The sequence below is a fragment of the Myodes glareolus genome, chromosome 1 (assembly GCF_982192425.1).
Source record: "Myodes glareolus chromosome 1, mMyoGla1.1, whole genome shotgun sequence".
Classification (NCBI taxonomy): domain Eukaryota; kingdom Metazoa; phylum Chordata; class Mammalia; order Rodentia; family Cricetidae; genus Myodes; species Myodes glareolus.
The window spans coordinates 108,031,048-108,055,794 of NC_142026.1; the positions used below are offsets into that span (position 1 = coordinate 108,031,048).

A 24,747-nucleotide genomic window follows, 5' to 3' on the forward strand; every position below is an offset into this window, starting at 1 on the left:
AATATTGTGTATCTCATTTAACATGCTAAACATACATGATGCATCTTTAGTGGAACTGTTCCTTCTACGATTGGCTCTGTACTTTTAACCCAAGTGCAGAGCACTGTCTATGCTGCTGCTAAGTAGTTGGAGGCCTGGAGAGTTCTGAAGAGACACTCAGCGGAACTCGAGGGCATGTTAGTTTTATATTGTCTACCCTGGCATGAAGCTTGAAAGAACTCTTGTACCATTAGTCTCATGAAACACAATTTGAGGTGGTGCGAATTTGAGAGGGTATCATCATATTCTATCTCTCTGCAGAATTTAAGGGAGACTCTGTTGTCTCTAATTTGTATAATGTATTTCTCTTGTTCATTTCTCTGCTTTCTCCTGTACTTAAATGTTACTAGGAAAATTCCAAAGTGAAAAATCAGGGCTTTTATTCCAAAATAATTTAACATTTCAGTTTATGGTGCACTTTCTGTTTTCTATGCAAAAGATTTTTGTTCAATTGCAGAGCAGCATAAAACATGATAGCCCTCATTTGTGGATCCATAGATTTTTCAAATGGCGATTTTACAAATAAAAAGGCAGAGTGATTTCCATTTTAATTATACTACAGCCTTTTAAAGTGACTCAGGGGGAAATACTGAACTACCTTTAAACAGTTTATTAGTATGCAGTAGAATATATCCAATTCCAAACTAACATTAATTTGTTTTACTTACCCTGAAAGGACAAAAATAAATATGCTGCAATACCAACCTCATAATGTCCCCTAAGTTATTCTATGAAGTTGAGTTCATTAGGATTAAATCAAATCCTGAAGTTAGTGCATTTGATGATATGAGGCTTTGTAGATTAGGGACCATTTATTTCTGAACAAAATAGTTTCTTTCAGTAGAGTGGTGAGAACAGGAATGGAGAATTAATTGGTAGGCAGGGCCCACCAGGTTATTGACAGTTTGATAGCCAAAAAGAGAGAAGTCATCCTTCCTATGATGGAAGGATCTTGTGGGTTTCCCGAGTGAGCAGATATTCCTGTGGATTCTTCTGGAGACAGTCAGGTGCCACGTCTCAGTATTGGTGCTGATAACTCTGTGCTGGAATCCCATCTGAATGGATTAGTTGTGACATCATCTACGCAGACAATGATATTAGGATGTGGGAACTGGGCAGGCATTGTGCGTGAGAGGAATTCTTATTGACCAGTCAAAACCACCAATGATAACTTATGCAGGAGAAAATGTGAAGTAAAGGGAACACTCATCCATTGCTGGTGGGAATGCAAACTTGTACAACTACTTTGGAAATCAGTATGACAGTTTCTCAGAAAATTGGGAATCAACCTGCCTCAGAATCCAGTAATACCACTCCTGGGCATATACCCAAAAGATTCTCAATCATACTACAAAGGCACTTGTTCAACTATGTTGATAGCAGCATTTTTTTTTTGTAATAGCCAGAACCTGGAATTTATTTTTTTTAAAGTGTTTTGGTGTAACTACCCTTTGAAACCTGATTACAAATGAGCACTTTTGGATTCAGAACAAATTCTGGGTTTCTGCTGTGCAGTTTATCTGCATGACAAGGTTATCTAAACTTATGTGCATTGGAGAAGTCCAGAGAGTATTTCAAGCCACCTAGGAAGGCAGTGTGGTTCTCAGTATTTTCATGATATGAATTGCAAGCATTGTTGAAAGTCACTTTGATAGCCAGCTACCTATGAAAATAACCAGTTCATTGTTCAAAGATAGAGTAGAAAAAAATCTATCTTTCCTAGTTTTGATTTCCATTATTGTGGTTGCCTGGTGCTGTCTCAGTTTTGATTATAAACATACTTAAATTGTAAGAAAATTTGTTTCTATTTAATTAAAAGTAAAAGTAGAAAGTATATACAACAACTGCATTTATTTCTCATTCAGATCTGTAGTTAAAAACATGCAAATTTTCAAGATTTTAGTTGAATTTCAGAAATTCTAATTTTGGCCTGGTTGCTGTGTAATCAAAAGATTTTATAGATCTAATTTTTATCATGTCAACTTGAAATATGAAAATAATAAGTAATTTCTTAGATTTAAGAAAAAATGTGACTTACAGTAAATTTGAAAAGTGAAAGAAAGTGACAGGAAGACCCTATAAAAGGAAAAACTATTTTCTGTAAATGGACCCATTTTCCTTAGATATCTTGTGATAATTGTTAACAGCAAGAGTAACATTTGTGATTTCTTTAAAAATGATTGCTAAAAAATTGAGAAAGAAATTTAAATAAAGACAAGCCCATTTTTAAATATAACAGTTATTGTTTAAAAATACCTCTTATTCACAGTCATTGAACTTCAGCTCCTTTACTTCACAGAATTGAATAGGAAGTTCAACGTTAAATTAATAGATTATATTTTGGATATCTTTCAACAAACAAGCCTGACCTCTCCAAGGAATTTTAATAGGTTGTTCACAGAATTGTATCTTTACTTATTAATACCTATGCTTCTGTTGAGTTCATTTACTAAATATAATTGAAATCACTCTTATTTTAAAACATCAAAATAAATAATATTCATAGTTTCATTAACTTAGTCTATTCCAGTGGTCATGCAGGTTAATAACTTTATACTCCCGGTTTACAGTTAATTTGTATTTTAGCTCCTTCTCTCAGAGAATTTCTCTACTAATCCTAAAATACCCCTGAGTTCTAGGAGCTCTGTATCAGTATGCAGGAAAATTATTAATTGTATATCCTTATTAAACTGAAATATATGTCATTAGTAATGAGTACATTTTGATATTTTATCACTCGAGACTAATCATGATAAATGTTTGGAAGCCTCTGGGACAATTCTGTACTGGCAACTGAATTCTTCACCTGAATCTCAAACTTGGTGACTTTTACAAATGCAGAAAACCCAAGGAAGACAATTGAGTTAATATGAAAAAAATCAAGAAGTAAATTATTGTGTATTTTGGGAAAGACATGTTTCTCAAAACAAATGGCAAGTGCATGTATTTCTAATTTTTTTTTTATTTATTAAGGCAATAGTTTACATGCTTTATAGTTTAATTGTGCACTGTTGTATGTTTAAAGTTTCTTGTTTTTTTATTTTATAAATTTTTTTTCAACTGTCTGAAATTTATTAAATTATAAAAGTTTCCATTTCTGCCCCTCGTCCCAACACCCTCCCACTCCCCCCATTCCCCCTCCTCCTCCCTCTCCATCCCTAAGAGCAGTCAGGGCTTCCAACCCTGTGGGAAGTTCAAGTTCCTCCCCCCTCCCTCCAGGTCTAGGAAGGTGAGCATCCAAACAGACTGGATCCCAAAAATCCAGTATATGCAGAGGAAACAAGTCCCAGTGTCATTGTCAATGCTTTTCAGAAAGGCTCCGGGCCAGCCACATTCAGAGAATCTGGCCACATTCAGACAATCTGGTTGGATCACGTGCTCGTTCAGTCCCAGTCCAACTGGCCTTGGTGAACTCTTGCGATGGATGGAGATAGAGATAGAGACCCACATTGGAACACTGGACTTAACTCCCTAGGTCCAAACGAGAAGCAGAAGGAAAGAGAATGTGAGCAAAGAAGGCAAGACCAGAGGGAACCTTCATCCGACGATGGATAGCAATACAGACGGAGACCCACACTGGAGCACTGGACTGAGCCCCCCAAGGTCCAAATGAGGAGCAGAAGGAGGAAGAACAAGAAAAAGGAAATCAGGACCGCGAGGGGTCCGATCACCCACTGATACAAGGGGACTGATCTTGTTGTTTTGTTTTTTTTTTAACATTCAATTACGGGACAAGTAGTGGTCTCACAGATATAATATGTGAATGCATTGTCCAATCCATTAGAGTCCACTAAATCCAAATTATTGTCTGAGCTGAGAAAGTAAATCCCAAAGGATTTACATAATAAACTACAGTTCCTATTAAGATTTTTAATGTCATTAGGGCTTTATGTCTAAATACAATCACACACACACACACACACACACACATAACCTGATAAAAATAAAAATAGGATGTAAAATTTTCATAATGAAAATTTTCTTAACGAATTTTGGCCATTGTTTTATTTTAAGTATGTTACACCAAAACTAGTGTGTTATATAATATTCAGTTATAAGCTGAATATTAAATAGGTGTTAAATTAACTTTCTGTGCTTTTTTGTGCTGTAAAGTTGAACATTTAACGTGTGAAATTATTCTCCCAGATGGGAACACACTAATAAATTTGGAGAACTATTTTTGGTACCGTGGTTATGCTTCAAACCAAAGTAATGAACTGGTGTCACTTCTTCCTCAGAACTGTAAGGACCACACAGGTGGTCCCTATTGCAATGAATGTCTTCCTGGTTTCTATGGTGATCCCACTCGAGGGACCTCTGAAGATTGTCAGCCCTGTGCCTGTCCACTCAACATCCCATCAAATAAGTAAGTACCAGGTTGACCTCACTTCAGAGCTTCATTTCCACTTCTACGGGTGCACGTTTGATATCAGAAAGATACGTTTGTAACTTTCTCAAGGCGGTGACGAAAGTGCTGAAATGGGAAGTAATTTGAATTGTGACCATCTCAAAGGATTTTGCTATTTGGGCTCTAGATTTGATTTAGAACTTAGACAAAACTCACATGAAATTTTGAAATTAATTCCAAACAAAAGAATTTTGTACTTTGTACAGATATATACTCCTCATAAATAATCATTTCCTGTAATATATCTTTATGTTACAGATAGTTTAGTACACTTGATCCATGGCATCATTGTGTCCTAAATGAGTATTGAACTATGGATGATTGCTGTATTATCCTGCATAAACAATATAGATTTTGAAAATGTATATTATAAACTTTATTTAATTTCTATCCATTTTTCTCATTTATTCACCTATATAAATGATCTATTGGAGCAGACATTTTAGAAAGAAAGAGACAATATGCAGCTTTGCTTAGTCTCTTTATGCGACTACTATATTTCACTTGCTTGAAGGGCACATTCCCAAAACACAGACAGGTCTAAATGAACAGGTCCTAAAACAGCCACAATGACAAAAACAAAATACTGCTATGCTGTACACCACACTGCAAATAAATTAATAATTGTCATAATGAATATTTGTAGATAAGTGTCATTTTATTTCTTTATGGTTGTCATTTCTGACGCAGCAAATTCAACCCAGGACCTTGAGCATGCTGATGGACCACATGCAAGACCATTGAGCTACAATCCTATTTGTAATTAAATTCAAATAAAATGAATTCCTTTTTCGATTTTTGAAATTCCTCTTAAAGGCAAATTTGATGCTTAATAAAACTCTTGCTGTAGCGTATTCCTTCAGCTCTTTCCCATAACTGTCAGAATACCACGGACCAGAAATTGTAAATTCTCTTCAGGGAGAGCTGTCAACTGCAGCCTTTTATCATGAGAATTTGATCAATAGGGCACACTCTAAAGCCTTAACCAAGAAGACCCTGTTCTGTGTGGTCATCTGTTAGATATATTGAATAATATTCCAAGTGAAAACTCTGAAGAGAATTCTGCCATTCTTTAAGTCCTCTGGGGAACTGTGGTTCCTGCTATTCACATTGGTGGGATCTTCCCCCTCCTCTCCAAGCACACTTTTCAGAATTTGCTGTTGACAAGAGAGGGCAAGCTACTGTGTAGTGAAGGCAGACTATCAGAGCAAGACGTAGATCCAATCTCTGTATTTCGGTGTTCCATCTTAAAGTATAACCCTGTAAGGTAGGTAGTATTGCTTTCATTTTATAAATGAATACATGAAGTTTCTGAAAAGATGGCATTTTTATGTCACATCTAAAGCCAGAATTCTTTGGCTTCCTTCTAACTGCATACCTCAAGATGTAAAACTTTGAGCAGGTTACCAAAATGCCACTCAGCTCACCGACTTGACCCTCTTGTGGAGCTGTGTGTGAATTGCACAATTAAACCATGTTGAGCACTTAAAATAGTGTATGATATAGGGAACAGAGAACTGATTTAAAGTAAACTGTTCAGAGTCATAATCTCAGTTATCCCATTGGAATTTGAAGTCACTTAATGTCCCTACTATTTCCAGTCCTCGACAGTACATGTTAAAGAACTTTTTAAGAAAGTAAAATCTATATTTTAAGTGAGAACAATAAAAACAACTCATTGATCTGCCTGGTAAGTTAGGTTCCATAGAGAAACACTGAAAAGAAAGGACGTACTGGTTTAATGTATTTTAATGATCATGCATTTCTAGAGTTCAGGGAGAGTGAATCAAGAGTGGTACAGAACTGAAGAACCTTTAATCACTAAAGGTGTCAGAGAAAAGTCAGAAGGAAACTGGAAAGCAAAGACTGTAAAGGAAATTGCACCCTAAGTAATGGCTACTCAGGCCCGTACTGCATGTAGTAGGCCTTTGTGGACATATGTGACACTGTCAGCTGCACATTTTAAAGGTTCACTACATGTTCACTGTGGCTGAATGTATTGTCTAAGCCATCTACCTATACATAAAAATAATTATTCCACATCAGTCTTTACTAACAAAATCAGGCAGGTGGCACCTGAGTTTTTCTTACATCTCCTAAGCCCAAAGATTGTCAGGATTTGTATGGCTCTCAGTTCAGCAACACTGGTCATTCATTTTGTCTTGTGAACCTTAGCCCAGTATACTTTACAAGATAGAAATATTTGAATGGATAAACATTATGGATTTCCTCTCAAGTCTGAACAATTTTGTGCATAAGAGTCATTCGGAAGAGAAGTTGCTTGCTGTTTACTGGCATTCATGACCCATGATCCCTTCATGTTCTCTGTGTGTTCGTTTTTATAATGGCTTCTAATTGTTTCTTCCGGGTAAAACTCACTCAGCAGACATTAAAAATCCACTCATGCTGCCAAAGGGATTGAAATCTCAGTATCTAATAACTGTATTTCCTAAAGCAAACACATTCTAGTTTGGTTTAATTAGGCTGATCATGTTTTCTAAAAAATAAAATAATAAATATAATATAATAAATACAATAAATGTATAATACATAATAAAATAATTATAATATATTAACATCAATAATAAATGTAGAATTGAATAAATTTTAAGATAATTTATTAAACTAAATATTTATTTGTAAAATAATAATTTTATTTCTAATAGAAAATTTGTGGAGAGAGAGAGGCTGCCTATTTTAAACTACTGATTTAATCGTGGTATTTTTGTAAGGAGAAAAATAAGAATTACTAATACTCGACATAGTTTATAAATCATAGAAGTTTTTTAATTTATATATTCTTTTAAAATTTAAAACAATTTACAAAATAATTACAGTTTAGGTGCACATCCATGTTGGGGAAAGATTATCTTTATCTAATGACCTAAATATTTTCGACAAAGCGATTCCGTAGGTGTAGGCACTTGATGAAGGAAAGCTTCTTTATGTATGATGATTTAAAAAACCTCAAGAAAAACTTTACTGTTGTGATCTGAGCAGGTGCTTGGAGGTGTAATTGAATATTCACATTTAATTTATAAGATGAGATTTGAATTTCAACAGGTTATTCAGAAATAATCAAAAAGAGCTAAAGGTTGCTGCAACCTCCGTCTGAAGTGCAGCCCTAGTGATAGTTTTATCTTAGTGATTTATCTCTTAATCCCTGGTCATAAATCTTAGAAATCACAGGCATTTTGGCACCAAATTTCTTAGATAATATTGCTAAATAAATCAAATGTGAGGGAGATAAAAACAGATTGGTATGATTATTAGAATATATGGATACAGATGAGCATATAATATTTAAATTATAAATATAGATCACCTTCAACAGCAATTTAGAATGTGCACTGTTCTTTTCATCTTAGTGATGCATATATTTTAGCTATAGATACTAACTAAAGCAATGAAATTTCCTTCCAGAGAAAGTATCAATATTTCAATTTATATTCATTAACTTTTGGTTACACAGCTAATAGTTTAAAGGCAAAAATCCACTCATATTTTTGCTTGAACACTTAGGTTGTAAAAAGAAATAGATGCTATCATTGAAGACTTTTGAAATTTCCCTCAGTTACTTCATGTGTGTGAAGGTATAGTCAGAGTGAACAGGGTGTTGGGCCTTGATAAGTCCTATGTACTACTGTCTTAACATTACTTGGTAGGTATCAGGAATACTAAGAGCTATGTTAATAAAACAGTGTAACATTTCTAGAGCTGATTTTAGGGATCACACACACATAAGGTTATGCTGGGCTGGGGAAATGGCTCAATCAATAAAATACTTGCCATACAAGTACAATGACAAGAGTTTAAAGCCCCTGTGTCTATATAAAAGTTGGCTAAGCATGGCAGAGATCTATATTCTCAGAAATTAGGAAGTAGAGATAGGTTATCTAAAGAGCAAGTTAGCTAGAAAAACTAGCTAAAATTGTTGAACTCCAGATTTAGAGAGAGACAGACCCTCACTCAATATATAAGTAGATATTAATCTAGTAAGATAACCAGCCTCAGTTTCAGGCCATCAAGAATCGGCACACACATACATGTGCAGCCCCATACACCTGTGCATACATAAATACCAAAGCACATACACACATGGACACTGCACATGTATACACACACACACACATACAGTAACATTGAATTATCAAAATTGGTAGTAATAATTGGGAAACATTTTTGGACAAGCTATTCCTCTATATTCTATGACAATTTAACATTAATTATAGCAAAGCTAATTACAGCTGTACATGTAAATTCATAGTTACACATAAATAGATTTACATATATATTCATGTTGTACTGTAATTGTACATATGAGCTTATGTATGCACACACACACTTACTTATAAATAAGTCTTTATACATGTAATAATGAATGCTTGGCTATCAAGAATGGCTGTACAGTCCATCCCAGCAGCAACTTGCCCTTCCCCTCATGTTTGCTCTTGGCTCACCCAATGTTTGGTGTCCTGGGTTGGAAAATCTAGGAAGCAGGACTTTTTTTTTTTCTATTGGTAAAGAGTGAGCCAACTAGAGTTGAATGGCATAATATTGGAATCACTTGAAATCAGTGATCTTTCCCTCTTTGTGTCCCAGAGCAATTAGCTTCACATTTGGGCCAGAATCAGTTTGGAGATGCCTCCTCTGCCAGTACATTCTCAAGGCATCATTACTATGCGCATTAGTGTCTCATTGTAATTGTATTTATTGTTGGTTGTTACCTTCTTCTCTAACTGCTACTACAATTACCCTAGAGAAGAAACAGTTAGCATTATTTACAAATATGAAAGTATACGTAGAGGGATATTTTAAGAAGTGATTTTATTTGAATACACTGTAGCGAGCATTTTTATTACTGGGAGCTTAAACTCATGCATTCTCACCAGCAGTTTTGAATGTCAGCTGGTTATAGGGAGAGGAGAGGATCAAATGAAGACCCTGAAGTCATGAATCTCATGTAAATTCTCCTGGAAATTAGTGTATGACCTTGAGGAAGAAAAATTAAGTTTGTCTCAGCCAGCCTATAGGAATCTGTTAAAATGCAGTACAATTATGATAAAAGTACTCTGAAATGTAAGAGCTCGTCCTATTGAATAAATTGTTACTGCTTAATATTTTTCTGAAAAAGTATTGTTCTCTGTCAGTGAGCTCAGTTGACTTTATTGCTGTTAGTTTTAACCAGCAAGGGAGTATTTTTTTTAAGAATTTTAAGGTTTATTTTAGAAATAGTTTTAAGGTGTCGGGAGCTTGTCAGCCACATTGGCATGTCTTTATGGTAAACTGATTTAGAATGTTAAAAAATAATTCACTTGGTTTTCATTCAGTCACTATAGTCCAACAAGGTTGGCAGACTCAGTCTTCCCCTTGGGGTCCCTTTCTCCATAAAGGTGAGGCAGTTGCAGAATAACAACTTTGGAAGAATACACATGTACAAAATAGTGAGTTGTCATAATCCAGTTCCTTCTTTCAGTTTTGCAAGCAATAACAAAGACATGAAGTGGGGTCAATTGGATTTCCATTTGTTTGTTTTAATATATACCAAGACCTCACACATGTGAACCCTCTTGTTTTGAGCACTCCTCTAACAAGAGATTCCTTTCTTAGACCACAAGCTAGGTTACCACAGCATCCATCAGAACCTCTGCACATGGGCAATGTTTATAAATTCAAGGTTTTCTTGGCTCTACTTTCTCTCTGATCTCAGAGATTCATTTGGCTTTACAATGAGTTGAAATAGATAGTCTGGAGGGTCTAATGGATCATTATAACTTGGTACTATAGAGAAACAAGAACTGTTGAAGCATTGCAGGACCATTTAGAGTTATACCAGAGGGAGGTTACTTTTAAATGGTAGTCAAAATCCGATTGACATCAAAGTTGGAAAAATATTCCCGAGTCACGCCAAGTATCAGAAACAGAGACAAGGGCCCACCATGTTTAAGTTATTGTGATCTTTTTAACTATTTGGCTTTCAAGCAAGCCTTTACTAAATTGTTTTGTATTATAGAATAGAAAATATTATAGGGAAAACATAATGAGAGTAAGAATAATGTGGACAGTTACCTTTAAAATGGTAGAATGATGTGGAGTCTAGAACAATTGATCTCACAGAGATCATTCTTATAAGAGGCTAGAAGAGTAATGGGAAGCAGTGGAGTAGTGAAAGGCTGATGAAGAGATATGAATTGGCACCAAGAGTTCCTCACATGATATTATATAATGGGTCTGTAAGTAAGAAAAACATATACATTTCAGAAATCTGAAACATGGGCCTCTGAAAAATTTTAACATAAAGAAATGAAAGATGTGTTAAAAGATTCATTTAATGTGATTTAACTACGTACAGGGAATATCACAAAAATATTATATAGCACCCATATATCTAGTTATATTATTAAATATAAAATATAAAAATATAAAATTGTCTTACATATAATTCTATATATCTAATAAAAATAAATTTCTAAAGCAAACAGTGTAACACAGAACTCAGAATAGCTGAGGGTTGGCTGAGTAGGAGAGCCAGAAGACAGTTACATTGAGTCAGATGTTGCAGGAGAGGTGTTTCTTGTCAGGTCAAAGGAGTGGCACAAATGCTGAACAGGATGCAAAGGGCTGATGCTGTCATATAATGTGCTGGTTTTCTCACTCGATGTCACACTCTGTCTCTTCAGCCCCAAACTGGAGCTGTGTCTAAAAACAGGTAAAGTTTGGAACATGCTGGGAGATGTGAAATAACAAAGCTGGTTCAGTTTAACTTATAGAATTGTAAGTCAAGCAGAATGTACGCAGTAGGTATTTGCTGAAAGATTCTCTAAGGATTTCACCCATGTGTCCGCATGCCTGTGAGTGCACATACACAGCAACCTGCGTGGAGGCATGCCCTATGGCAGCTGGCCCAGGCAGTGAAACCCATCCTGCCATGCTGACTCCACTGCTGTCTAAACGTCTCTCAGATTTCTCCATGCCATTTCAAATTCTGAAGCGTCGCTTGGAGAGAAAAGATGTGAAAGTCAGTTTCATCAGCTGCAGTGCGTCCACTCTTTGTCCTTGGTGATCTCAGAGCCAGAGCAGTCAAAAGTCAGTTAATAACATGTCACAGGGACACTGCTCTCCACTGGCTATAGTTGTAGCTGTCAAAATAGCAATGCCATTTCATCCTCCGTTGGCCAGGTCCTAATTTCTGCCTGGGAGATGAGAAAGGCCAGCTTGTACCCTTTGGTCACAGCAGAGGTAGAGAGAGATGAGGATCCACTGCTAATGATCTCACGTATGCTTCTTCCTGTCTCCCAAACATCACCACAGCTTTAGTCCAACGTGCCATTTAGACCGGAGTCTGGGATTGATCTGTGATGAATGTCCTGTTGGGTACACAGGACCGCGCTGTGAGAGGTAAGCACGTACCACATTGCCCTGTGGCAATGATTTCTACCTTGGGAGTTATAAAGTCTCCAGCAAGATCTTCCCCTGCTCCAGAAAAGCTGCTGTGCTCAGTGGGGTAAAATAAACTTCCTTATCACACTTGCCCACAAATGCATTCTATTTTGATAGTTTATTTATTCTCTGAAAATTGGTCTATAAATCTCCATTCATTCCAAGGCTATCTGATTAATGTTTTAATCTTAAAGGTTAAGCATTAACCTACACTGTTTTCTAAGAAAGTGTTGCTCAAGTGGAAAGCCGTCATTTTAAGATTTATCTTACTGTCTACGCTTGGCACCATTTATTTTTCATAATTAGCTTTTTTGTCCTTAAAATGTGGCTTAAATTCTTAGTTCATAGTTCAGCAAGTGGCCTATAATTTACTGTAAATATATTTGAAACAAGGCAAAGTATAATTTATTATCATGACTTATATCTTCTTCTAATCATTCTTAAACTGGTATCCTAATTCCTGTTGAGTGTCTGGGCAGCAGGAGCATAGATATTATTTTAGACAATTTCCATAATCATATTTCTTCCTTAAGTATATTTTAAGAACTATTTCTTGTGTGATTCACTCCCAATTTAAAAGTGATGCAAGTTAGTTCCTTAAAGATGTAGGCAAACAGAACACCAGTCTCCCTGTTTTTAATGCTGAAAAGTCGTCTCCCCGGTGACCATTGCTGTGGATATGGGTGAGGCAGAGAAAAAAAGCCAGACCATGAATATGGCTTGCCTTCTCTCCTCTTCAACAAGGCTATCCATCAGGAGATCTATTTCTGCCCATCTTTTCCTGCCGTCTTGGCAGCCATCACCTGTTCAAACCTTCACCCAGGGAGAATTTGGCCAGCAGCAAGTAGTCTACATACATCATGCCAGCAGCAGTAAGTCCTGCTTGTGATTGTGGCAACATCTGTAAATGAGGAAGTGGAGAATAGACCTGAAATAAGAGGGATGTATTTGCTGTTGAGAAATCAAACGTCTTTAATTGTGTTTTTCATAAAAAAGAAAAGCCTGTGTATAGATGACATTCTAATAGAACAACATGCCATCGCTTAGACAGATTTACATCAACGTATAGTATCCCCCAGCTCACTACAGGCAGTCTTTTTTTAGTAACTGGAAAATGACAGCTGCTTTGTCATACAAGGCTATTAAATCTGCTTATCTGGGTAAGCGTGGTCTCTGATGTATTTATATTGCTCTGCTTCGTGCACTGTCTTTTCTAGACATTAGATAGTGTCTGAGACACCTGCAATTTAACAAGTTACATTTTTATTCAACAAATATTTATTTTTTAAGTACCATATTAGGTACGAGGTAAAATATTGACTACAAACAGATGTGCCTCTCCATCTTTGCCCTCAAGTAGCTCACCACCTTCTTGGGTAAGAATAGTCACGTTTGTTCTCGGGAGAATTCTAAGTGATGATGAAAATCAGCAAGAAAAGAAAGAGCTGACAGAAAGCATGATGCCTTGTCTAAAAGCTGTATTAATCAGATTCAAAAGAGGGTGAAATCCATGCACTCTGTAGCAAATGGTACATCTTATTTCCAATTTAAACGTCATCCAAAAATAATCTACTAGTATTATTCAAGAGGTGATGAGATATTATATTTTCGTAGTCAGAATTTGGGTTAAGGTTTTCCTTGAACACTTGAGATTTGCCATTTCAGAGTATTTTTATGAGTCAAAAAAACCCATCAGATGGATCAGAAATACTAATAGAAATATTTTTGAAATATATTTGTAGATATTGAAGGGAAAGATAACAAAAGTCAGGCTTAGAAAGCTATTGGTTACATTGTGTATCTTGTAATCAAACCATTCTGTGAAAGCCTTGTGTGAACCCTGTATGCACAACATGACAAAAACCAACTGACATGGAGTCTTCCCCAGTCACTGTTCCTGTCGTTAGGACTTCCATCGTCACTTTAGTTCAGGAGATATCCATACACATGGCAAGTGTTCTAACTTTCCCTTTAGTGCACAGTGAGGAAACTCGGTCAACTTGGTTGGCTCAGCATTGACTATGTATATGCAGCCTCAATCCCCTGCTTTTATTTTATGATATGAATGTGTCAGGAAGACATAGATTAGAACTTGTATTCTCTATCTCAGTACATTTTCTTCCCGAGACTCCAGTCTTCTATGGTAGTGGTGATGACTAAGATGCATGGGCTACCCTATTAGGCTTTTTCTCCCATCCCCTGTGGAAGCCATCTTGAATTAAAGTTCTAACCAGTTATGGCGTTCAAGGTGTTTGTGTGAATGTGTGTGCGGTAGGTGAGTGTCTGTGGTTATGAGTGTTTCCCAAAAAATGAACACCTAGTGTGGCTGACTAGTCCTGAACAATTCATTCAAATCTATTCCAGATGACCTCTTCCTTCCCCTGGTCCTCACAGTTAGCTTTCCCTTTAGGTATTTCTACTAACTGTCTCCCTTTTCCTTCCCACTCTTAGAGGAATAACTCTTCAGGAACCATTCAACTTCTTTCAGCCTAACGCTAGGAACTGACAGTCTGTATCTTCATTTGTTACTTTCAGACTTCTTTTAAGTGATGCACATTGTTTATTCCCTGAAATTTTACCCAATATAATTTAATCATATTCATGCATCTTCCTCAGTCATTTCCAGAACATTTTCAACGTCTGTACTTGCCCAACTTCACCCCTCCCACCTTTAAAGAAAAAAAATGGACACATAAGAACAAGCAAACAGAAGAAACCCCAAGCACAGAGTACAGTTGCTTTGGATGACTACTTCTTAAATGTAGTTAATACACAACGTGTCTCTCCTTTGTAGAAAACCAGCTTTCCTCGTCCAGTAGCAATCAAATGCCAATAGTCCCTTAACTAGGGCAGGACTTGAACTCATTCCCACCTCTCCTCCTCTCTCCCAAGGAATCATTTCAATTTTGAGGTTTTATGCAAGACTAACAAGAAGTGAAAAGCTAATAGAAACCACAAGCCAAGTCTAGGATTCCCCGCATTCCTGTTTTCTTACTTGCCAAATTAGTTTACTGGGGATTATATAGTACAGGATGAATTTGAACCGTGATTTGAGGGAATGCAAAACACAAGCAAAGTGGCCAACAAAGCTGGAGAAGGGAATGTCCATTGTAAATACAATGAATTATCAAAATATGAATGATATTCTTTGAGATGCCAAGGGCTAGTTGTAGCTTACAAACACTCATGAAGCTTCATTGTTGAGGAAGAGTTTCACAGAGGAAATAGAGTTAGGCTATTGAGAAGAGAAGACATTTATCATGATACTTCATTAAGATTCCAGGTTTTCTATATTCAGAAAAGTAGAGAAATAGTCTTGTGACAGGCTTGAAGAGATTGAGTGAACATTGGACTATAAAGAAGAATTAAAATAAAGAACACAAAGCTAATTAACTGCCAGTGGCACTTAATCAGGTACCAAGTGACTTTCGGCCTCTCTAGCTTCAATAACATATCACACAACATAGAGACACAGAAACATACCATGACACGTTACCTAGGAGAATTCTGTGGGAACAGGTAAAACAGTACAAGTGTGGAGTCCTTAAACCCCTCTCCTCCCCAGCTGGCAAATACAAAGAACTCATTAGCTGGAAAGAGAGACGCCCAAAGGCTACCTACAGGTAACCACTGGAAACATGGAAGGCAACTGACTCCAAAGGCTTAACATTTTGAAAACTGACCACATTTTAATTTAAATTTTAAATTAAATTTAAGTTTAGCTTCTATTTAAAATTTTTAAATTTACAATTCACCAAATTTTAACTACAAGAGTCACATTAGCTATAAATGGAGTCCCCTTTCCTTTTATTTCACCTCAAAAAAACCATTTAGATCATCTGTAATTCAGAGAGGTCTTAATCCGGCTCAAGTACTCTCAATTACAAGGCTGCAGGCATTTTCTGCCCAAGTCTCAGTGTTCAGTCCTTAGGCCTTGGCTGCAGAGAGACCCTTATTCCTCCTTAATAATTCTGTCACAATCAAAATTGTGACAGCTGCGATTCTTAGAAGTTACTCGCATGTGATTGTGCACTCGGAGGAGGGAGTGATTGGCTCTTGTATGTACCACCAGATTTTGTGCCCCAAACTGCTCCTTGCCAGGGCAGCCTCGGTGCTGTGCTCAGGTGTCCAGCTGGAGCTGCTGCCTCTGCACTGCTTGAGGCTTGGCAAAGGCACCAGCGCCAGCCAGCCTAGCATTAAGCTGAATGGCAAGTAGTGAGAATATAGCACCACAGCCCAGGCAAATTCATTAGGCTATAGGCTCCTCCCCTGCGGACGGAGTTCTCTCTGTAAGATAATTACAATCCTCCCACCTTTGAACCGGTCACTAGCACCTGTTCTATAACTGACATTCATCTCCACATCCTGAGAAGGTCTTTGATGATTCTGTACTTTGATTCTAACCCTCAATGCATCTCTAGTTGTTCTGTGGTAAGATTTTTACAGGTATATTTCTTGGGCCTATGCTCTGTTGATTTCTCTCTTTCTCTATTTAATTTTTTAAAAGAAGGTTGAGGATGGTAAATTAGGTCAAAGAGGAGACAAAGGTAACATCAGTCCTGCTTTATTTTTTTCTATTATCCTTGGTCTCTACTTGACCTTCATTCATATTTCCCCTCTCATAATAAATTATATTCTTCCCAAACTATCAGCTACAGAACTGTTATATAGCCTAATGTCATATTTACATTTGAAGGTTCTTTTGTCAAACAGTTATAATTTGACTTGAGAAATTACAAATATGAAAAGGAAAAGTCAATATGTCCCCATATTTAGCAAAGAACCCTAGAAACTGTCTTTCACTATCTTCATTCTGCCAGAGATTTTACATTGTAGTTAGTTTTGGTAAAGAGAAAATCCGGGAGGCAGGGAAAACTTACCGGGCTATAATATTTACTAAATTTAATTAGGTGATACAAAAAGAATAAAAGTAATTGTTGTAATTAATACTAGAACTATAGCATGATGTTCTCTACCAACAGGAGACTTCTTAATTCCTAATGGAACCACTTTAGTTCGTTTTAAAGTCAAGTACACCACACATACATCAGTAGTAAACACCAACTGATTAAAAGGTTAAGAGGTTGTTTACCTGTGACTGTGTACTTGGAAGAGAGCATAATCTCTCTTCAATCATGCAGTATATTAATTGTCATGTATAGACACACATGTTCCTGATCTATACACTGAAATAAAAGTGTTAGGTTCCTGTTTAGTTATTCTATGTAATTATATTTTCTGCATGTATATAATAAGTCCTGGGAGAATATGGGATTTGTTTATTGCTACATTTGCTAAGAAAATGTCTAATACTTCATTGCATAATTCCTTATCTCCTGAGGTCAATAAGACATTTTGAAAGAAAAAAAAATTAAGTAGCAGGTTTTTGTTGATTTTGATAATTATTGGTGTACAACTATTAGTGTAAGTGGCCAAAGGCAACTGTAAGAGAAGCGAAATGGGGTGTGATAATATGTGGATATCTATACAATATCCAAAGATCAAATAGGGTAAAGTCAGGTTAAAATTTAAAGTTATCTTCTTATTTATTCCAAAAAAAATCCCCAGAAGGAATTGTGAAAAAATTTCATATACTGCAATCCTATTTCATGGTCTATAATACAGAATTAATAAATAATTATTGGCAATAATAATTAGTAGCAGTATTCTTCTAATCTCTGAATATAAAGCTTTCATAATTTTACAAACCATGTATTGGATATAATTAAAACACCTTTTAAAAGACTGTGATAAAACCTGAAGCCTGCAACACTGTATTCCTATGTATAAAGCTTCTATAAAACTTTAAATGATGAATGTATCTGTACCAAATAACAACTGTGACCTAATAATGTTATTAGTGTATTCTCCTGTCTCATACTGTCGTCAAACCACCTGTGTTTCACATAGCAGAGCATTTCTTTATAAGATACAACCATATCTGTGCAGAAGGGCATAAGCACTTGCACGCCATGAAATTAGTTATGGTCTCCTACAGTGTTCATGTTTCCTCTCAGTCTTGACCCTTGCTGCAAAGTATTTTATTTAATAAGATGCCACAGATTACAGAGGTAGAGTGGTCACCACCTTCTAATGCTCTTTCATTTCATCTCTCATACAAGCATGAGAAAATGTAACTGAGGGGACCAAACCAAATAGAAATAGGTGATCTCGGCAAAGAGCAGCATTTTAAAACACGTATATCAGGGAGGGAAAGGGTAGCATAACTCATAAGTGGTTTCTATGCCACAGTTTATAAATGATAAACTTAGGTGTTTTTTCATATAAATGTACAGTTTGGGGTTGGTTTAATTTTTATGAAAACCTAGAATACTGATGTAAATTTGGGTCACAGGTCAGCACCATCCTACAGCACACTATCGTAATAGAAAGTCATTACTACTTAGACTTCTCCTGAATGAATATTCTTCATTGAAAAATAGCCTCTTAATCAATATATAAATGTATACAAATATTTATTAATTCAGAAATACTCAAGAGCTCCTATAGAAGTAACCATAATATTTTCTGAGCCACAATATTTTTTTCAATAAATGTTGGACTTGCATTTGATTCCTCATAATAAGCTCTTCCTGTAGGAACAACAGCAACAAAAATATGAACCTTATATATCTGGACAGAAAACAGCCAATTGGAGTAGGAGACATATGATGTGTTATATTATAAAAGCTTTGCAGTGTGAACTTAGATTCCTTCATAATACCAGCCACAGATTTCTCATTATGCCTTGAATGCATCTTCAATGTCAGTGACAAAATTTTATTTTATTTTTTTGCTGAAATCTAATTATGAGTGGAGTTGGCAGATTTCATCTTGTATCTATAGCACAGTTACAGAAAAGCATTTTTTTAATCACTCTGCATTTGAGAAAAGGAACGCTTAGGAGGAAAATCCATTATCCTGGCAGAGGAATATGAAAGCTATGTAAACAATGAGTGGGGTGGATTTCTTGAGCTCCCCTACCCCACACACATACTAAAATATCACTGTTGGAAATTATTACCTTAGGTGTGCAGAAGGCTATTTTGGACAACCTTCCGTACCTGGAGGATCATGTCAGCCATGCCAATGCAATGACAACCTTGACTTCTCCATCCCTGGCAGCTGTGACAGCTTGTCTGGCTCCTGTCTGATATGTAAGCCAGGTACAACAGGCCGGTACTGTGAGCTCTGTGCTGATGGATATTTTGGAGACGCAGTTGATGCAAAGAACTGTCAACGTAAGTCTTGAACTATTGATGTCCCTGACAGAATTGATATATGATACCCCAAAGAAGCTGATGAGTTCTTGAGTGGGCATTGGAGACTAGGAAATTATCTGTGATACATGGATGATGAATGCCCAGTGAAGACATAAAGTCTGCATGTTCCAAAATATTTCTTTGTAGTGATGAACAGAATAAACCACTTAAAATGTATTATATTGTTAAATGTTGATTTTCAAGTTATATACATATTTATGCAATGAAATTTTTAAAATGTAACAGAAAATAATTTGGAAATGATAAAGGTCTATTTGGCCTTTTTCATTAATATCAACTTCATTGTTTGGTTGAAATTAATCCACTTGTCCGTATTATTACATGTTACCTAACAGTGGGTATGAATTGGTTTTGCTTTCATATGAAGACTTTACAGAAATACAGATTTTGTACTTCATAACTAGTATAAGAACATGACAATGATTTTACATACTGGCATCTGATAGTTGAGTGATTAATTCTCATGCCAGAATTATTTGTAGAATACTAGTCAAAGGCTTGAGGCAGTTTGGTACAACACATTTCTCCTCTAATCTTTTCCTCCTTAGCCATACAACACAGTTTTACATGGAATTGTATCTTACATTACAATTACTTTATAACAACACCATATGCAAAAGAGAATTAATTCCAACAGTATGAATCCACATCAGCGTTTTAGATCTTACTGGCACCTATCTACTTCACTGATACAGTATTCAGGAAGAGAGCTATAAGACCAACACCAGTTCTTTTCTACTGAATTAATGTAAGCAGAGAGTCATGCTGAGGTGGGTCCCAGGACATAGGGAATTGCAGACACCACAGGAAACCCTGCCTGTTATCTCTCCTGTAAACAGCAGTGATCTTATTTCAGGAAGGGATGTTTTTCTCCTAAACTGAGAAGCTGGTTGTGGGCTTTTTGTCCTTTCAGAATGGTTATTTGTTAAGTCAAAACAAATCACTCTCTGGAGTAACTGGCATTTGTTAAAATCACAGACTGACTTTCTAAACAAAATTTCCCACAAGACCAGAGTGACTTTAAACACTGTGGAATTTGGCCTTTCTGTGAAATATCAGGAAACGCAAAAATGTCTTATGTTCATGTGGGCTACCTGGGAAATTCAGACTCAGATATGGGACTCTAGGAATGGTATCCTCATATCCAAAGGATCATAAGTTTTCCGTGGGGATCATTGGGTGTAGCACAGGCAGGGGATGTGGTAATCTGTTGATGATGGAGATAACTGCCATGGTTGGTCTTTGGAGGTGGCCCCTGTGGTAGCTGTGAATATTGGAGTTCACTAATGCTAGATCTAAGTATACATTTCGTGACTTCTTTTTATATCTTCTAATAACTCCATCCACAAAGCTAAGGACATTCCACTTATTTTATTATGATCTGTAAATGAAGTCCTAGGAGTACAGAGAAAAATATGAGAAGAGCAGCAACCAAAATAAATTTTGAATCGTCATCAGTTTATGTACCACTTGCCATAAAGCTTAGATCTGGTTATGATTTTTAAGGCTCTTCAGCATATAATTTGATTTAAAGTCTATAAAATGTTATGGTGAATATTTGTATACTTCCAGGATTATAATATCTCTTCTATGCATAGAGAGTAAGTCCTCATCCAAAGCAAGTTCATAATTTGTGGTGCTAAGCATTATAATCAGAGTATTCATGAGACAGAGGCAGGAGGATCACAGGGAACTAGGGCAGCCTTGACTACATAATGGGACCATCTTAAAGAACACACACACACACACACACACACACACACACACACACAAATTTCTGAATAAAACAGTACTTTATTTTTGTAAAGATAATTTTCATGAATATCTCACTAGTATATGAAATATCTTTAAATATTTGTCCTATTTCTGTATAGATACAAACAAAATCTATTGCCTTTGTTATTTTTAGATGACATTAATCAGCTACCACCATCTTTACAGTAAATTCAACTTTGTAGGTCCTTTTTTTAAAAGAGGGAGTTAGTGATTCTTAATAATTTGAAATTTACAAAGTTCATCTACTAAATAAATTTATGTAAAGCTACAATATGCAGAGCAATTCTCATATTCACACGAAAGTGAAGTTTTAATGATGATATGTTTTCTCACCTTGTTCTTCAACTCCATCTGTAGACTCCCCTTGTGTTGTTGACTGAGAAACAGGAGTAGTCATTGGCCCAGAGAGTCTCTAAGTGGCCTCGAGTTAGTAGACACTAAAGGCCAAACTTTGATGGAACAGGGTAGGGCAAATTTTAGAAAAAATGGTCAAGAGAAGTAGAACCTGGAGCCAAATGAGCAGAATAATATCAGAAGATGGCAGAGTAGTTATTTTTAATGTCTTTAAAGCTGTGCTGTTGTACCATACTTGCCAAAGCCATGGATGAATAAACCTCATGTCATCTCCCCTCACAATTTTATTCTGTTATCAGTGCAATTATGTATACCATTAAAATGTACTTGTCAAGAGCAGAGTAAGCCATTAATTGCTAGTGAAACAGAGAGGTAAAACAGCTTTTAGAGTTATTCAGTTATTATATGTTCCAGAATAACTTTATAATTTTTTTCTAATGCAAAATTGATAAAAGAGTAACTAAATCAAGTATGTTTTCTATTTTGGATATGGAATAAAATACAAAATAAATATGAATTTTAGTATTTATAGTGTTGCATTCCTAATAGATTTAAAAACATTTTTTTCTGTTCTCTTGTGTGCTTTCATAGCATACAAGGGCTATATTTTCATTTAAATCATTCTTATTGTTGAAGTTTAGTACAAAAACTGGCACATAGTAAATAAACATTATATTCAAAAATGTTTGCTAAAATGATATTAATGTTATGTTATTTAGTAGTGTAACATGCCAAGCATGTATGAGCTATGTCTACAGTATGTAGAACTGTTGCAAGGTTTACATAACAGATCGTCTGAAAGAGTCCCTGCCACTAGAAGGCATTCAAAAACTGAATTCAGGTGTTGACGTTCCCAAAAGCTACAGTTTTCTTTAACAACTCCTGTATAGATTTTCAGGACTTCAGATCTTGGATTTTCAGATTAGTGATGTTTAACCACAGAGATCTATGTAAATATTCCAAAACTTAAGGTATAGCTCATATCTGAGATGCCTCTGGTTGCAAACATTTCAGATTAAAGCTACTCGATCTGTATTTGGGATTCATGAGACCATATTTTCATTTGCCGTGTATCTTACCTTCACAGCCTGCCATTGTAACAGCAATGGCTCCTTCTCAGAGGTTTGTCACACCAGAACTGGGCAGTGTGAGTGCAGACCCAATGTGCAGGGGAGACGCTGTGATGAGTGTAAGGTAAGAACCATGCTCACCTCCTTTCAATGATGGATTCCATACACATCTTGAACAAAGGAGTCAGAATTATTTACTCCTGAAAATGGAATATCTGTGCTCAGTGAAACGATTTCTCAACTATAACAAAATTTACTGTGCATTGCATTTGACCTGTGTTCCTACATGCAAATTTGTATAATAATTGCTATAATTTAAGTATTTATTCAACAAATAATATAGATTTAATTCTAGTCTGTGGGGAGCAAAATAATTTACCTGGGGGGGGAAGGGTTAAAATGTGCAACTCCTTTTACTTCCAACCAACTCCCCAACATACACACACTTCAAGTTCTGTTATTTAAAAGTTAGTTTCAGTAGATAAACATTGGAAATAGTGAAAGTTTTCATTGTAGTTTTAGAAATATCAGGAGATTAAAATGAATTATCCCATCAATGAGAATGTTGTTTTCAGTATCTGTTTCCAGTGATAGCCCTGCCCTGTGTTGAGGTCCCCTCATGAGAGCCTGCCAGTTTTGGCTCCTTTCACATAGATACATTTTGTTATTCACTACTAGCAAGTCATTTTCAGATGTCAGACTGGCCTTTAGTAGAAAGTTTCAAAATACCCCTGCTTCTATCTCTTGAATAATACCATATGCTCAACTCTGCCTTGTTTCCTTGTTTTTCCTTCTCTTGGGTTTTAAAGCTCAGTACGTGGTGGGACTCAGCGAAGCAATTCTGTGAGCTATGTGACTGCAGTCCCCTGGGCTCTGTGTCACCACAGTGTGATATGACGGGAAGATGTATCTGTAAATCAGGCTTTGTAGGGAAACAGTGCAACCTCAGCAGGCAGGTGCACCATCCGGAGGAGCAGCCACACAGAGCGCAGCGGTTGCTGGGGTCACCTCGGATGTGGGGTTCCAGCGGTTCCAGCGGGTGCCCCAGGGGAACCTATTGGACCCCTGTGCCGGTAGGCACTGCATGGTTGTGTGGGCATGCTGGGCTGTAGCTGAAAAGGTTTGGAAACCATTTACCAAAAAACTGTGGTAACTAAATGTGCAAACTGTTTGCTAAATATGCAAACTGCAAATGCAGAAATTGTACAATGCCTTACTAAATCCTGTCTTTTAAAAATTGATGTTTTGTGCATAAGTTTCCATTAAGCATGTATGTGGGGGTTGGAGAGATGTCTTATCAGTTAAAAGCATTGACTGCTCTTCCGAGAACCCAAGTTTGAGTTCCAATAACTAGCTAAAAGTGTTTGCAACTCCCTCTTCTGGCCTCTGTAAGCACTAGGCACCAATGTGGTGCTCACACATACAAACGACTCATACATATAAAATAAAATATTTTGAAAGCATATCTGTGGACAAACCAAATAAAAATTTTGTTGAAGGGAACTCAACGTATCAAAAGTGACCCTTCTGGAGTACTAACATAAACCTGACATATCATTTTCACTAAGATTTTTCTAATTTCCACCTGTGATTCTGCTCATGTACACATCAAACACAAGAAAAACATAACCGTCTTTAAATGTGGAACATACACAAAGTGAAGAAAACTTTTCACTTTAAAATTTTTTCCTCATTGGGAGGCTCACAGCAAGCTACCTGTAGCTGTAGTTCCAGTGTATATAAATGCTTAGCATTTGTACTCATGTTGATGTACACACACAGAGACATACACACATACACACACATGCATGCACACACTTATACACCGACACATATACACACAGAGAGACACATGCAAACACTCAGAGACACAGACACACACACATACACATGCGTGCACACACATGCACAGACACACACCGAGACACATATACACACAAACAGACACATGCACACACTCAGAGATACAGACACACACACATACACATGCATGCATACACATTCACAGACATACACAGAGACACATATACACACAAACAGAAACATGCACACACTCAGAGACATACACACACACATACACATGCATGCACACACATGCACAGACACATACACACAGAGATACATATACACACAGACAGACACATACACACACTCATACAATTTAAAAATAAATCTTAACATTCCAACTAATGTGAGATACTGATTGCCACTTGTCTTGGTGGAGGCTCCAGATCTCAGTTTTGTGTGCCTCTGTTGCAGCACTATGCACAAAAGAGATGGTGGCTATAGCTATCTGAGGGGATTGTCCTGGAAGTTCACATTTGTTACAGGTGGAGAGCAGTGCTTGGCACATAGGAAGCAACATGCAACTGCTAGA

At 36.5% G+C, this 24,747-nt stretch overlaps 1 protein-coding gene across 3 annotated transcripts in view; it reads left to right on the forward strand.

Annotated features, from left to right (window-relative positions):
• The window catches only part of Lama2 (laminin subunit alpha 2), a 597,153-nt gene that overhangs the window by 360,183 nt on the left and 212,223 nt on the right, over window positions 1-24,747 (forward strand). For 2 of the 3 annotated variants that reach the window (XM_085689745.2, XM_085689747.2), the window contains exons 17-20: window positions 4,278-4,405; window positions 11,759-11,845; window positions 18,917-19,128; window positions 22,388-22,494. In XM_085689745.2, coding sequence (XP_085545871.2) covers window positions 4,278-4,405; window positions 11,759-11,845; window positions 18,917-19,128; window positions 22,388-22,494 — 534 coding nt within the window. Of the gene's footprint in view, window positions 1-4,277; window positions 4,406-11,758; window positions 11,846-18,916; window positions 19,129-22,387; window positions 22,495-23,179; window positions 23,444-24,747 lie in introns of all 3 variants that reach the window. The other variant, XM_085689751.2, reaches the window with a different exon arrangement.